Below are 14,579 nucleotides of genomic sequence, written 5' to 3' on the forward strand. Positions count from 1 at the left end.
AATAATAACTGTGGTATTTAGTAAGGGCTTACCATATGCCAGGCACTGTACTAAGCGCTGAGGTGGATACAAGCAAATCAGGTTGGACATAGTACCTGTCCCACATGGGGCTCACAGCCTCAATTCCCATTTTACAGATGAGGGAAGAGAGGCATAAAAAGTTAAGTGACTTGTCAAAGGTCATACAGCAGAGCTGGAATTAGAACCCAGCTTCTTCTGACTCCCAGGGCTGTGCTTTATCCACTAGGCCATGCTGTTTCTCAAAGGTCATTCCTAAAGACTTCTGGGGCAGCCTCTTCTCATTGATTCATTGCTTTAGAGCCCATCCTGCCATCTCACCTTCTCCTTAGTGCCTGTCTAGTCTCTCTAGTCCGGGCCCAGTGGGGGCCTCAGGGTCTACCCACTTCCGTAACCCCTGTATCCCGGCCCAGCAGGTACCGGTTTCACCTCTACAATATCGCCAAGATCCGCCCTTTCCTCTCCACCCAAACGGCTACCTTACTATTACGGGCTCTCGTTAAATCCCGGCTAGACTACTGTGTCAGCCTGCTCTCTGACCTCCCTTCCTCCTCTCTCGCCCCGCTCCGGTCTCTTCTTCACTCCGCTGCCCGGCTCATCTTCCTGCAGAAACGATCTGGGCATGTCACTCCCCTTCTTAAACAACTCCAGTGGTTGCCTATCGACCTCCGCTCCAAACAAAAACTCCTCACTCTAGGCTTCAAGGCTCTCCATCACCTTGCCCCTTCCTACCTCTCCTCCCTTCTCTCTTTCTACCGCCCACCCCGCACGCTCCGCTCCTCCGCCGCCCACCTCCTCACCGTCCCTCGGTCTCGCCTATCCCGCCGTCGACCCCTGGGTCACGTCCTCCCGCGGTCCTGGAACGCCCTCCCTCCTCACCTCCGCCAAACTGATTCTCTTTCCCTCTTCAAAACCTTACTTAAAAATCACCTCCTCCTAGAGGCGTTCCCAGACCGAGCTCCTCTTCCCCCTCTACTCCCTCTGCCATCCCCCCTTTACCTCTCCGCAGCTAAAGCCTCATTTTCCCCTTTTCCCTCTGCTCCTCCACCTCTCCCTTCCCATCCCCACAGCACTGTACTCGTCCGCTCAACTGTATATATTTTCGTTACCCTATTTATTTTGTTAATGAATTGTACATCGCCTCGATTCTATTTATTTGCCATTGTTTTTACGAGATGTTCTTCCCCTTGACGCTGTTTAGTGCCATTGTTCTTGTCTGTCCGTCTCCCCCGACTAGACTGTAAGCCCGTCAAACGGCAGGGACTGTCTCTATCTGTTGCCGACTTGTTCATCCCAAGCGCTTAGTACAGTGCTCTGCACATAGTAAGCGCTCAATAAATACTATTGAATGAATGAATGAACCTGATTCCTGAGGTCTGGGTCAGCAGAGTGGTTGGTGGGTGCCTCTCTGCTCAGAAGAGGAACTTCTACCTGGGGTTGATTTGTGCCCAGAGTCTAGAAAACCGAGATACTCAACATGGTGGTGCAAGAGAGTCAATCAAGCAATCAATCAATGGTATTTACTGAGTGCCTACTGTGAGCAAAGTGACCTTCCTCCTCTAATCCAACAGTCAACCACTTTCCCCCACTTTAAAGCCTTATTGAGGGCACATCTCCTCCAAGAGGGCTTCCCAGATTAAGCCCCATTTTCCTCATTTCCAACTCCTTTCTGCATAGCCCTGACTTGATCCCTTTGCTCTTCCCCGCTCCCAGTCCCAAAACACTTATGTACATGTCTGTAATTTTATTTATCCCTTCGCTCTTCCCCACTCCCAGCCCCAAAGCACCTATGTACATATCTGTAATTTTATTTACTTGTATTGATGTCTGTCTCCCCTATTCTAGACTGTGAGCTCATTGTGGGCAGGAAATGTTACTGTTTATTGTTGAGAAGCAGCACGGCCTAGTGACAGGAGCACAGGCTTGGGAGTCAGAGAACGTGGGTTCTAATCCCAGCGCTGCCACTTGTTTGCTGTGTGACCTTGGGCAAGTCACGACTCTTCTGTGCCTCAGTTACCTCATCTATAAAATGGGGAGTAAGACTGTGAGCCCCACGTGGGAGCCCCACGTGGGACAACCTGATTACCTTGTATCTACCCCAGTGGTTAGAACAGAGCTTGGTACATAGTAAACGCTTAATAAATACCATAATTATTGTCTTTATTGCATTGTACTTTCCCAAGCTCTTAGTACAGTGTTCTATACACAGTAAGCACTCACTAAATACGATTAAATGAATTAATGAAGGAATGCAGAGCACTGCACCAGGCCTTGGGAGAGTACAGTAGAGTTAGAAGGCATGATTTCTACCTTCAAGCAGGATCAAGACTAGCTCCGGAGCCAAACGCAAAATACTTGCCGGGCTCCAGTGAGAAGGGCCTGTGAAGAAGCCCTTGACTGGCGTGGGGTTGACTCTGTGGAATTTCCCTGTCCCTGAGTTGTGGTCCCAATTCATGTGGTCCCACCCCATGCAGCAGTGGAGGAAAAAGTCAAAGGGACCGAGCCCACCTGTCTGAGGCTCGGTCCCAACCACAGATCAGGGAGAGCTGCTGATACGGCTATCCTAATAATGAATAATAATAATAACTATGGTGTTATTTGTTAAGCACTTACTACATGCCAAGAACTGTGCAAAGAGCAGGGATAGATGGAGATCAAGTAATTGAGGCACAGAGAAATTAAGTGACTTACCCAAGATCACATGGCAGACAATAATAATTGTAATAATGATAATTGTGGTATTGATTAAGAGCTTATCACGCACCAGGCGCTGTACTACGTGCTGAGGTGGTTACAAAAAAATCAAGTTGGACACAGTCCCTGTCCCACATGGGCTCACAGTCTTAATTCCCAAGTTACAGATGAGGGAACAGAGACATGGAGAATTGATTAGCCTAAGGTCACACATCAGACAAGTGGCAGAGTCGGGATTAGAATCCAGATCCTTCTGACTCCCAGACCTGTGTTCTATCCACAAGGCATGCTGCTTCCTGGAGAGAGCCTTCTACCTTCTACGAGTCCTAGGTGTGGGGCCAACCCGAAGCATCCTCCTCCCCCAGCCCATCTCCCGTCCCCTCTCCTTCCACCTCTCCCGGGGGTGCGGACCCCCAGGCTCCGGTGCTGGGGAGACGGGCGAGTGCCCCGTTTAGACTGTGAGCCCTTTGTTGGGCAGGGAGTGTCTCTATCTGTTGCCAAATTGTACATTCCAATCGCTTAGTACAGCGCTCTGCACATAGTAAGCGCTCCATAAATACGATCGGATGAATGAACGGATATCCGTGGCTCAGTGAAAAGAGCGTGGGCTTCGGAATCAGAGGTCATGGGTTCGACTCCCGGCTCTGCCACTCGTCAGCTGGGCGACTGTGGGCAAGTCACTTAACTTCTCTGTGCCTCAGTTACCTCATCTGTAAAACGGGGATTATCTGTGAGCCTCACGTGGGACAAACTGATTACCCTGTATCTGCCCCAGCGCTTAGAACAGTGCTCTGCACATAGTAAGCGCCTAACAAATACCAACATTATTATTATTATATCCAGGGGAGGCCGTGGGGAGGGGTGACTACAGCCGTAGGTAGCCCCGAGAGAGGGGGACTGCCTGAGGTCACTAAGAGGGTGAGGAGGGGGGCCCCCGGCGTCCTAACACCTCTCCTCATTCATTCAACAGTATTTATTGAGCGCTGACTACGTGCAGAGCACTGAACTAAGGGCTTATGAGAACCTGTGCTCTCCCTCGGTGCGGGGGACGGGGTTCAGGGCACAAGGGGGCCAGGGGGAGAGGATGGGAAAGAGCACAGGGATGGGCTTGGGCACAGGTCCCGGGCCTTCCAAGCCGGGGAGGGGAAAGGAAGGGGCAGGAGAATGGGCGTCTCCCTCTCCCTCGGGGTGCCCCGCGTGGCGCGAGTACCCGCACGCTCACGCACGCGGACCCCACACGCCCATCCCTGCCCATCCCTGCCCATCCCTGCCCGTCCCTGCCCATCCCCGCCCCCCTCCCGGCCGGGGAGACCGTGCCCCGGAGCGGCCGTGCGGGAATCCCAGCGCGGCGAGGCCGGGGGGAGTGGGTGGTGCGTGGCGGGGCGGCGGGGCGCCCTATACCCCGCCCGGAGGGGGGCGGGTCCGCCCAGACCCAGGCGAGGCCCCAGCGAGGCAGGAGGCAGGAGCAGCCGGCGGACAGCGGGGACGGCGGCAGCCGCTTTCTGGCCTCGGGGGGCTACTTGAGAGCCCCCACCGCCCGCGCCCGCTCCCGCACCCGACCCCTCGACGGCGCCCGCAGCCATGAACCACTCTCCGCTCAAGACGGCCCTGGCCTACGAATGCTTCCCGGACCAGGACAACTCCACCCTGGCCCTGCCGTCCGACCAAAAGATGAAGACGGGGACCTCCGGGAAGCAGCGGGTCCGGGAGCAGGTGATGATGACCGTCAAGAGGCAGAAGCCCAAGCAATCCCAGGCCTCCACGCTCGGCCACTCCAACCGAGGTACCGCCGACCCCGGGGGGCGAGGGGGGCGACGCGTGCGGGTGGGGGTGTCCACGTCGTGATAGCGATAAGGTGGACATCTGTTAAGCGCTTACTATGTGCCGAGCACTGGGGGAGATACGAGGTCATCAGGTAGAGAAGCAGCGTGGCTCAGTGGAAAGAGCAAGGGCTTTGGAGCCGGAGGTCATGGGTTCAAATGCCGGCTCGGCCATCTGTCAGCTGTGTGACTTTGGGCAAGTCACTTCACTTCTCGGTGCCGCAGTTACCTCATCTGTAAAATGGGGATTAAGACTGTGAGCCCCACGTGGGGACAACCTGATTCCCTTGTGTCTACCCCAGCGCTTAGAACAGTGCTCGGCACGTAGTAAGCGCTTAACAAATACCAACATTATTATTATTAGGTTGTCCAAGTAGGGCTCACAGTCTTCAGCCCCCTTGTAAAGATGAGGTCACTGAGGCGCGGAGAAGTGAAATGACATGTCCATGGTCATCCAGCTGACAAGCGGTGGATCCGGGATTAGAACCCGTGACCTCTGACTCTCAAGCCCGGGCTCTTTCCACTAAACCACTCTGCTTCACGACGGTGTTTGTTTTAGCGCTTCCGACGTGCCAAGCACTGTACTGAGCGCTGGGGCAGAGACAGGGTTAGCAGATTGTCCTACGTGGGGCGCACAGTCTTCATCCCCCTTTTACAGATGAGGCCACTGAGGCGCGGAGAAGTGAAGTGAGTTGTCCAAAGTCACACAGCTGACAAGAGGAGGAGCCGGGATTAGAACCTAAGACCCGTGTGTGTGTGTGTGGGGGGGGGGGATCACCCTCCCTCACCCCGCGGGGCTGTGGGGGCTCGGCCCCCAGGCCGAGACAAAGGGGGGCGGTCCTGGTGACTGGAAGCCGCTGATCCTCGGAGCCCTGCTGGGCTGCGCTGGAGATTCGGATGGAGTCTCTGATCCAGGAGCCAGGTGGTGATGGCGCAGGTGGGAACCTGGCCGACAGGAGGACTGATCCCCACTTTTCCTCATCTCCCCCTCCCTTCCGCGTCACCCTGACTCGCTCCCTTTGCTCTTCCCTCCCTCTTTCCCTGCCCCACAGCACTTATGTGTATATCTTCATTCATTCAATCGTATTTAATTTTATTTATATTGATGCCTGTTTACTTGTATCGATGTCTGTCTCCCCCCTCTCTGGACTGTGAGCTCCCTGTAGGCAGGGATTGTCTCTCTTTATTTCTGCATTGTACATTCCCAAGAGTTTAGTACAGTGTTCTGGACACAGTAAGCGCTCAATAAATACGATCGAATGAGAGCGGCACAGCCTTGTGGATAGAGCATGGGCCTGGGACTCAGAAGGTCAGGGGTTCTAATCCCGATTCAGCCACTTGTCTGCTTTGTGACCTTGGGCAAGTCACTTCACTTCTCTGTGCTTCAGTTCCCTCATCTGGAAAATGGAGATTAAGACCGTGAGCTCTGTATGGAACAATTATCTTGTATCCACCCCAGCGCTTAGAACGGTGCCTAGCCCATAGTAAGCGCCTAACAAATACCATAATAATTATTGTTATTATTGAATGAATGAGGTTGGGTCCAGGGCCTCGGGTCGCTATGGACGCTGGCCACCGCGGGGTCTCTCGGGATCCGGCTGGAGAGGGACAGGCCCAAATGGGATCAACGGGGCTGGCGGCTTGTTTCCCTGTTGGCGACCTGTCTACTTGTTTGGTTTTGCTGTCTGTCTTTCCCCCTTTTAGACTGTGAGCCCGTTGTTGGGCAGGGATTGTCTCCCTCCCCTGCCCCTGCCACCCTCCAACCCGGCTTCCCAGGGGCCAGGGGCAGCCCCCTCCCCCGACCCCAAACCTTACCCCCAACCCCCGGGGATTCTGTTGGCGCTCTCTGGGCCGGAGCAGCACATCTGGAGCCCCTGAACCTCCAGCCCGAAGCCAAGCCGGGGAAGGGGGGCACGGGTGCTGGTTGCCCGGAGGTTTATGCCTCCACCTGCCAGGGCCGACCGCCAAGTCGGGCTGAGTCTCCCCGGGAGGGGCCGAGCGCTCTGGCTGGCTGGCTGGAGGCAGATGCAGTGGGAAGGAGACAGGACAGACGGGCGATTGATCTTGCGGCTGAGCCGGGCCAGCCAGGGCAGGGAGGGGCGGGTGGGTGGGTCTCGGGGAGCGGAGCCGAACTCGAGATGAAGGGAAGGGGTTGCGTTTGGAGAGGTAGAGCGAATCCCCTTGGTGCCTTAACTTCCCAGGGGGGACTGAAGTTCAGAAGGCGGCCGGCTCAACTGAGCGCTTCGCTGGTTGATCCGGTCTTCGAGTCAGCCCTGGGGGAAACTGATGAGGTGGGAAGAGCCGGGAATCCAGGGGCCACAAGGATGGGCGGTGAAGGAGAGACAGTACCTCCCCCCCGCCCCCCACCTCCCCCAAGAGACAGAGATTCGGTCTCTTCGAGCACCGACGTGGTTCGTCGTCCCTTCCCTCAGCCCTGCAAGGGGCTCTTAGTTGCCGCTAGGTTTACATTAAATCCCCTAAATTTGGGTTTTAAGACCCTCTTTCTATTCTCATTCCTCCTCCCTCCCCCATCCCCGTCTCTTCTCCACCCCACACCGCATCGCCCTCCTTCCGTCCCTCCACCCCTAAAGGAACATCTCTTCTCCCTATCCCAGCCATGGTCCAGGCCACCTCCCCCATCCCCCCGAATCCCCTGCCGCCCTTCTCACTCTTCCTCCAGTCCCTCCCTGGACCTCCTTTCTCCTTTGCTCGAGGTTAGGAGCCCCATCAGACTCTGGACTTCTCAGCATGTCATGCTGTATCTCCCTTCCTCTTTCCTACCTCCCCGGCTATAGTCCTGCTAGTTGCGGTTGTTCAGAAGGTCTTCATTTCAATCAACCCTGGCTGTTTATGGGTACCAAAGGGCATCTTTCAAGTTATCCTTCCACCCACCCCAATAAGGTACACTACCCTTCAGGCCTCCCCAGGTGAAGGCAGGGCAGAGGGAAAGGAGAGGGAAGGGGAAAAGTGCCCCCCAACCTCCCCTGCTGCTCAGATCCCCCAGAGATATGGTTTGTAAGAAAAACACACCACCGCCACCAGTGCCAGTCCCTGTCAGAAAAGTTGGTCCGGCCCCTGGAGCTGGTGCATCTGGTTTATCCAGCTTCCTTTTCTCATCAGTTTTCCCACCTCTGTCGGAAACACATCCGCCAAGGTAGTCTGTTCCCACTCCTGTTGTAGCTACCTGTGCTGTGCCTCTGCTGGTCTCCCTCCCCGACACCCGTATTAACTGGTTGAACCCGACCCCATCCCACTGAGGAGGGAAGAGCCTCCCTCTCTGATCTGCGCCCTGACCTGACCTATTCAGGCCTGCTCAGCCCAGCCCAGCCACCAGCAGAGTCAGGGTTGGGGGGAACAATCCTGGCCAGGTCCTGGCCATGCCAGGGTTTGTGACCCCAGCCCAGAGGGACTGCCAATCAATGGCATTTATGGTGTGGGGGGGAGGGGGGTGGCAATCTCACTGGAAAAGAAAGACTTGGTGAATTGAGCAAGAACAGCACAATAGGAAAAACAGTGTACCCCCTACCCCAGTAAAGGGGACCTGTCAGCCTCCCTGTGGGTCTGTGGCTTTACAGTTTCTTAGTGTTTGAATTCTGCCTGCCTTCTGAAGGGACTCTGAGTGGACCCTGAGCTGATGCCAAGCTTGGCCTATATTGGGTGGAATCTGGGCCCAAGCTTCTTCTCGTCCCAGATAGAGAGGTCCCTAGGAGACCAAGGAGACTCAGCGATCATGACAATCAGTCAAGCTCTTGGTGGGCCAGTCTGTCAGGGTCAGTTTGGATTCAAGGATCTTTTCCCCTTACCCTTTTCCCCCTTGCTCCTTCCTACTGGAGGAGGGACAGGAACAGAGAGACAGTGTAGTCTAGCGGAAAGAGCACAGGACTGGGAGTCAGAGGCCGTGGGTTCTAATCCTGGGTCCACCATTTGCCTGGTGGGTGACCTTGGGCAAGTCAAGTATTTTCTCTGGGACTGTTTCCTCATCTGTAAAATAGGGATTATATACATTTTCTCCCATCCCCTTAGACCGTGAGCCCCATGTGGGATAGACACAGTGTCTAATCGGAGTATTTTATGTTTACCCCAGTGTTTAATACAATGCTTGGCCCATAGTAAGGGTTTAATGAATACCGTGGTTATTAACTCTTCCTTCACGCTCCCTCTGAAAGGTTTTCTTTTCAGTGTCAGCAAAAGAGGATTTAGTCACTCAGGACTGGAAGGAGAAGCCCCACCCTTGAATCTCTGTGCCCAAGGCCCGGTCTGCCCATGATCCCAACCTGGGCAAGAACTGTGTCCAGCAACCCTGCCCACTCCCCATTCACATGGTCCCTGGCCCCTGGTTCCTCCGCTGGGGTCGTGGTGAAGTGAAGTGGAGGGGTGCCAAGGGCGGGATTGAGTCAGATAGAGACTACCCCTCACCCCACACCCCACCTCATCCATTCTGGCCTTTCTGCATCTGGGGCCCTCCCTGGGCCTGGAGGCAGGGCTCTGGCCAGCGCCCTCCTCCCCAAGCCTGTCCCCACCTCTTCTCCCCTGGCTTGGCAGCAGGGATCCTCCCCAAGTGCGATCACCACTTTGTGGTTCTTGTATATTTCCTAATCCCCGTCTATGTTCTTCTCCTGGGACAGGACTGGGCAAGGAGTGAGGGGGAAAGTGAAGTAGACGATCTGGAAATTCTTCCTGCCGGGGAGGGCCAGGAGAGGAGGAGGGCCCGGGCCGGGGACGTTAAAACTCTGCTGCCTAAGCAGGGAGGGGCAGGCACAGCTGTGGTTTGGGCTTGACTAATATGTCAGCTTTGAATCTGGAAGTTTTTCCTAGTGTCTAACCTGAATCCCACTTGCTGCAATTTAAACACACTTTCCTTTCCACCTTGCCCTCTCTCTAGTTTGGTCAAATGTTCTATCCCTCCCCCGTAGAGTTAGTTCCTTGGCTGCTCCGGATCCTTAATGCCCTGCGGGGCCCATTCCACCATGTCTCTCTCTCATGGCACAGCCAGGATGTAAGGAGCACCCCCCACCCCCACCCTGGCTGAGATTTTCTCCATCTTTCCTTCCTCAGAAGCTGAATGTGTTGTTTCTCCTGGAGAAACTTCTCCAAATTCCTCACCTAATGCCAAGCTTCCTCTCTCGGGGGACTAGCCTGAGAAGGGGTGATGGGGGAGAAGTTTTGAATTGATTTTCATATGTAGATGTATCTGTGCTCTTTTTATGAATAGGCTGGAAGCTTTTATCTTTTATCTTTTTCTGAAGGCATGGGTGATGGGGGTGGGGGGCTTCTGCAGACTGAGGTTGGTCCGGAAAGTAACTACTAAGACCTATCATACCATCGTCTCCTCTAACTCCTTTTGTTTGGTGGTGGAATATGTTGGTCCTTTTCCAGATGAACTCACCTTTTCCCACAGAATAAATGCTGGGAAGTTGTAGTTTCAGCCAGAATTTCACTCTACCTGTTGCAACGCATTAGAAAAATGCAGGGTATTCAGGGTGTTTCTCAGTAAATACTGTTTCCCTGGATTCCAGCTCTCTCCTAAACCAGCTTGGCTGTGATCAGAGAGTCCTTTCCCCCTGAATTCTGAAAATCAATAGGGTGATTGTTCTGGGCTCATAAAAACTCCCAGGGTGCAGCTTGAGCTCATCTCTGACGGCAGTGAGGAAGTGCGTACTGGTGTGTAAAAGGAACCCATAAACATTTCCCTGCCCCCCACTGCCCACACACTCACCTGTCTCTCTCTCTCTCTCTCACATACACACACACACATGCACACACAGGACCCATTCACACAACCATCCCACACATCACACATTCTCCCATATCACCCAGAACACTTACAGTGACCAAACATAGCTATATGATTTCAAACGTATTTTGGGCCTGCCCCCTCAAGCACAGACAATGGGAACACCACCACACATCAGTCTCCCCACAGACCCCCTCCCTCTATGACACACTCACAGCTCCCTTCCCTGATGCAGGTCACACACACCAGATATACAGTCTCCTCCCCAAGCCCTTGGGCAACTGTGACACATACACAATCCCACTCCCTTCTGCTTTACCCTTGTACTTGGGTCTGCACCCTTTATTCACCTTTTCCTCATAAGTGCCACAGCACTTATGTACATCTTGACAGTTTATTTATTTATTTTTCTATCCGTCTCCCCTTCTAGAATGTAAGCTCATTGTGGCAGGGAATGTGTCTATCAATTGTGTTGTACTGTACTTTCCCAAGTGCTTAGTACAGTGCTCTGTACCCAGTAAGCACTCAATAAATATGATTGATTGACTTTAGCTGATGGCAGGGATAGTTCTTGAGCCATCAATTAATCAATGGCATCTACTGAACACCTATTTTGTGCTAAGCATTGTACTAAGAACTTGGGAGAATACATAGAGTTAGTAGGATCACTTAGGGCGTATTGATCAGAGCGCAGTCCCTTCCAGGAGTCCATACTCTCTAAGAACCTGACTTTACAAAGCCCAGTCCTCCTACCCCTTAGATCCCTTTAGCTGCCCTGTTTTGGGGCTCTTGTTGTGAAGAACAAAAAGAAGGGAGAGATTTAGGAAACACAAGTCCTAACGGAGCCCTGGAGATGAGTCACAGGGTCTCGAGAGAGGGAAGGGAATGTGGGCTGGATTAGGCCCGTATGTTCAAAGTTTCTGTTGGGCGTGAGATTATGGGCCCAGAAAAGATGGAAGCAAAAACCCAAAGGGTTTGTTGAGTTTGGTGGGTCTGAGCGAACTGACCAGCTCTTTCCAGGGTTCCAACGACAGTAAAGGTGGTGGCATAGGAGAGCAAACCATGAAGCCACCCAGTCCATCTCCCTGCCTCCCCACCCCTGTGCCATTTTACTAGCGGCTGTCTAGTATTAAAGATCTCCAGAGAAAGAGATTCCCCAACCTCCCTGGTCACAGGTGCCTGCAAGTCTAGCTGGTAGATTGTAAGCTCCCTGTGGGCAGAGTACTGTGTTTTGCTTCTGTTGTATTTTCTCAAGGACTTTTCATTCAATCGGTAGTATTTATTGAGCACCTTCTGTGTGTAGAGCACTGTACTAAGCACTCGGGAGAGTCCAATAGAGTTAGTAGGCACAATTACTGCCCACAAGGACTTACAGTCTAGCAGGGGGCAGACAGACGGGCTCAATATAGTGTGTCACACTCACTGAATTCCTGCCCTACTAGAGGGGTGTCCTAGGCCTAATCTTTATTCATTCATTCAATAGTATTTATTGAGCGCTTACTATGTGCAGAACACTGTAATAAGCGCTTGGAATGAACAAGTTGGCAACAGATAGAGACAGTCCCTATCGTTTGATGGGCTTACAGTCTAATCGGGAGAAGCAGCAAGGCCTACTGGATAGAACATGGGCCTGGGAGTAAGGAGGACCTGGGTTCTAATGCCGACTCTGCCACTTTTCTTCTGTGTGACTTTGGGCAAGTCACATCATGTTTCTGTGCCTGTTACCTCATCTTTAAAATGGGGATTAAGACTGAGAGCCCCACGTAGAATGTGGACTGTATCCAAGCTGATTAATTTGGATCGACCCAAGCACTTAGTACAGTGCCTGGCACATAGTAAGCACATATATCTAATGCCATTAAAAAAAAGAAAAAAAGTTGTTTCTTCTGTCCTGGCCTCAGTAGGCAGAGCCATAGCCCATCAGGGCTGCCAGCTGCCCATAACTTCATAGACCACCAGTAAAAGCATGCTCAAATTGAAGCCTATAAAGATGAGTATTATTATGGTATTTCTAAAGTGCTTCCTTAACACTATTCGAAGCACTGGGGTAGATACAAGTTAGGTCAGACACAGTCCCTTTCCACAGGGGGCTCACAGCCTATGTAGGGTAGAGAATAGGTATTGAATATGCATTTTACAGATGAAGAAACTGAGGGTCAGAGAAGTTAAGTGACTTGTCCCAGGTCACCCAGCAGGGAAGTAGCAGAGTCCGGTTTAGAATGCAGGTCTTCTGACTCCCAACCCCGTGCTCTTTCCACTATTCGGATGTCCAGAAATACGGGTGGCCACCTGGGATAGTGGCAAGAGGAGCATCATTTTCAGCCCCGCAGGTGCCTGGGTGTGGAGCTCAGCGTGAGTCTGGCCCACTGATCCCAGATCTTCCCCTCCACTGCCAGGAGTGCCTGCTCTCCACCACTTTGATCATAAAATTATGTCACAGAGAAAGTTTGAAAGCCATTCATCTCTGTACCTGCTGTTTGTAAGAATGGCTTTCATCAAAGGGGAACCTTGCTCCACCCCAGACCTCTGACACGCTGGGAAGGTCTTGAGGACACTTCCCTGGAGGTGAGGATCTTGGATTGCCCATTTCCAGCTCACAGAGAAGGGAGCTTAAAGAAAGTCCAGGGAGGATTGGGGCAGAGGCCACCTGACTCCTTTCTTGTCTAACCATTTTATTCTCCCCTGAGATGAGCACAGGGAGGCTCAAACCCCTTCCCCACCAGTACCCAGTGAGTTCTTTTTAGCAAGTGGAAGTGCCAATTCTTTTAGCCCTAGGGTAGACTGTAAATTGAATATCTTATATTTTCCCTGTAAAAGGGTAAAACTGAGAGAGTTTGCAGTGCACAGGGCTCAAGAGATCATGTGATTTTAATAAAAAATTCCCGAAAGGGCTGCAGCTTTCAGAAGACTCTCTTCTTTGAATCAATCAGAGGTATTTATTGAGCATGTACTATATGCAGAACACTGCATTAAGTGCTTGAAAGAGTACAATACAACAGAGTTGGAGGACACTTTCCCTGCCCACTTGTAGGTGGGTATATAGGGTAATCTGACTATTGACTGTCTTGGCTTTTCAAGTTTCCCTTTGGGAGAATTTGTAGGTCCCCTGTTGTGGCTGAATGAGGTGGGCATTTGGTCCAGAATGGATCCAGGTAAATACAGACTCTGAGAACACAAGAACTGGGTTTTTGGAGACCTTTTGAGTAGTTAGAAACCTCTTTCTCTAAAAGATGCTCAACTCAGTTTATCAGTAGTATTTATTGATCACTTACCCTGTGCTGTACTAAGGGCTTAGAAGAGTATAATGGATTTAGTAGGCCTGATTGGGAAGCAGTGTGGCCTAATGGAAGGAGCACAGGCCTGGGAGTTAGAGGACCTGGGTTCTAATCCTGACTCTGCTATGTGTCTGCTGTGTGCTATGTAAGGCAAGTCACTTAACTTCTTTGTACTTCAGTTATCCCATATGTAAAATGGGGATTAAATCATACTCCCTTCTACTTAGACTGTGAGCCTTATGTGGGTTAGGTACTGTGTCCAACCTCATTAGCTTGTCTTTTCTCCAGTGCTTAGAACATTGCTTGGCACATCATAAACGCTTAACAAGTACCATTCAAAAACAAAAAAGATTGACCGGGGAGTGGGGCTGGGGGGACAGGAAATTGGGCACTAAAGCAAATTAAAGATAGGGTGAAGCAGCAGAGTTTAAAGATCTGTACACAGGTGCTCCAGTGTAGGGGTAGGGGCAGCATGAAGTTAGACCGGATGCTTTTTTCTGTTTGAATTTGCCATCTGAGTATGTAAATAGAGATTTCCTCACTCCACTATCAATCAATGAGTGGTATTTATTGAGCACTTACCGTGCACAGAACATGGTTCTGAGCACTTGGGAGAGTACAAATCAACAGTTTTGGTACACATGTTTTCTGCCTACAATGAGGTTGCAGTTTACAGTCTATGACTGGAGTTAAAGGTCACCTTGACCAAATCACTACTGGACTTGCCTTTTCCCTGCCGATCCATCAGTCAGTCCCTCAGAGATGTTTATTAAGAGAAGCAGCGTGGCCTAATCGATAGAGCATGGGCCAGGGAGTCAGTCCTGAGTTCTAATTCCAACTCTGCCACTTGCCTGCTGTGCAACCTTAGGTTTGTTGTGTCTCTGTAACCTCAGTTTCCTTATCTGTAAAATGGGAATTCAATACCTCCTACTTAGATTAGGAGCCCCAGGTCAGACTATGTCTGACCTGATTATTTGGTATCTACCCCGGCATTTAGTATAGTGCTTGACACAGGGTAAGCACTTAACATTATCATTA

The 14,579-nt window shown here is 51.9% G+C and overlaps 1 protein-coding gene across 1 annotated transcript in view; it reads left to right on the forward strand.

Moving 5' to 3' along the window:
- The first annotated feature begins 4,225 nt into the window (after positions 1 to 4,225).
- PKP1 (plakophilin 1) overlaps positions 4,226 to 14,579 on the forward strand; it is a 73,888-nt gene continuing 63,534 nt past the window's right edge. The window contains exon 1 of the mRNA XM_029069429.2: positions 4,226 to 4,495. Coding sequence (XP_028925262.1) covers positions 4,294 to 4,495 — 202 coding nt within the window. The 5' untranslated portion in view covers positions 4,226 to 4,293. The remainder of the gene's footprint in view (positions 4,496 to 14,579) is intronic.

Source organism: Ornithorhynchus anatinus, chromosome 7 (assembly GCF_004115215.2).
Source record: "Ornithorhynchus anatinus isolate Pmale09 chromosome 7, mOrnAna1.pri.v4, whole genome shotgun sequence".
Lineage (NCBI taxonomy): Eukaryota > Metazoa > Chordata > Mammalia > Monotremata > Ornithorhynchidae > Ornithorhynchus > Ornithorhynchus anatinus.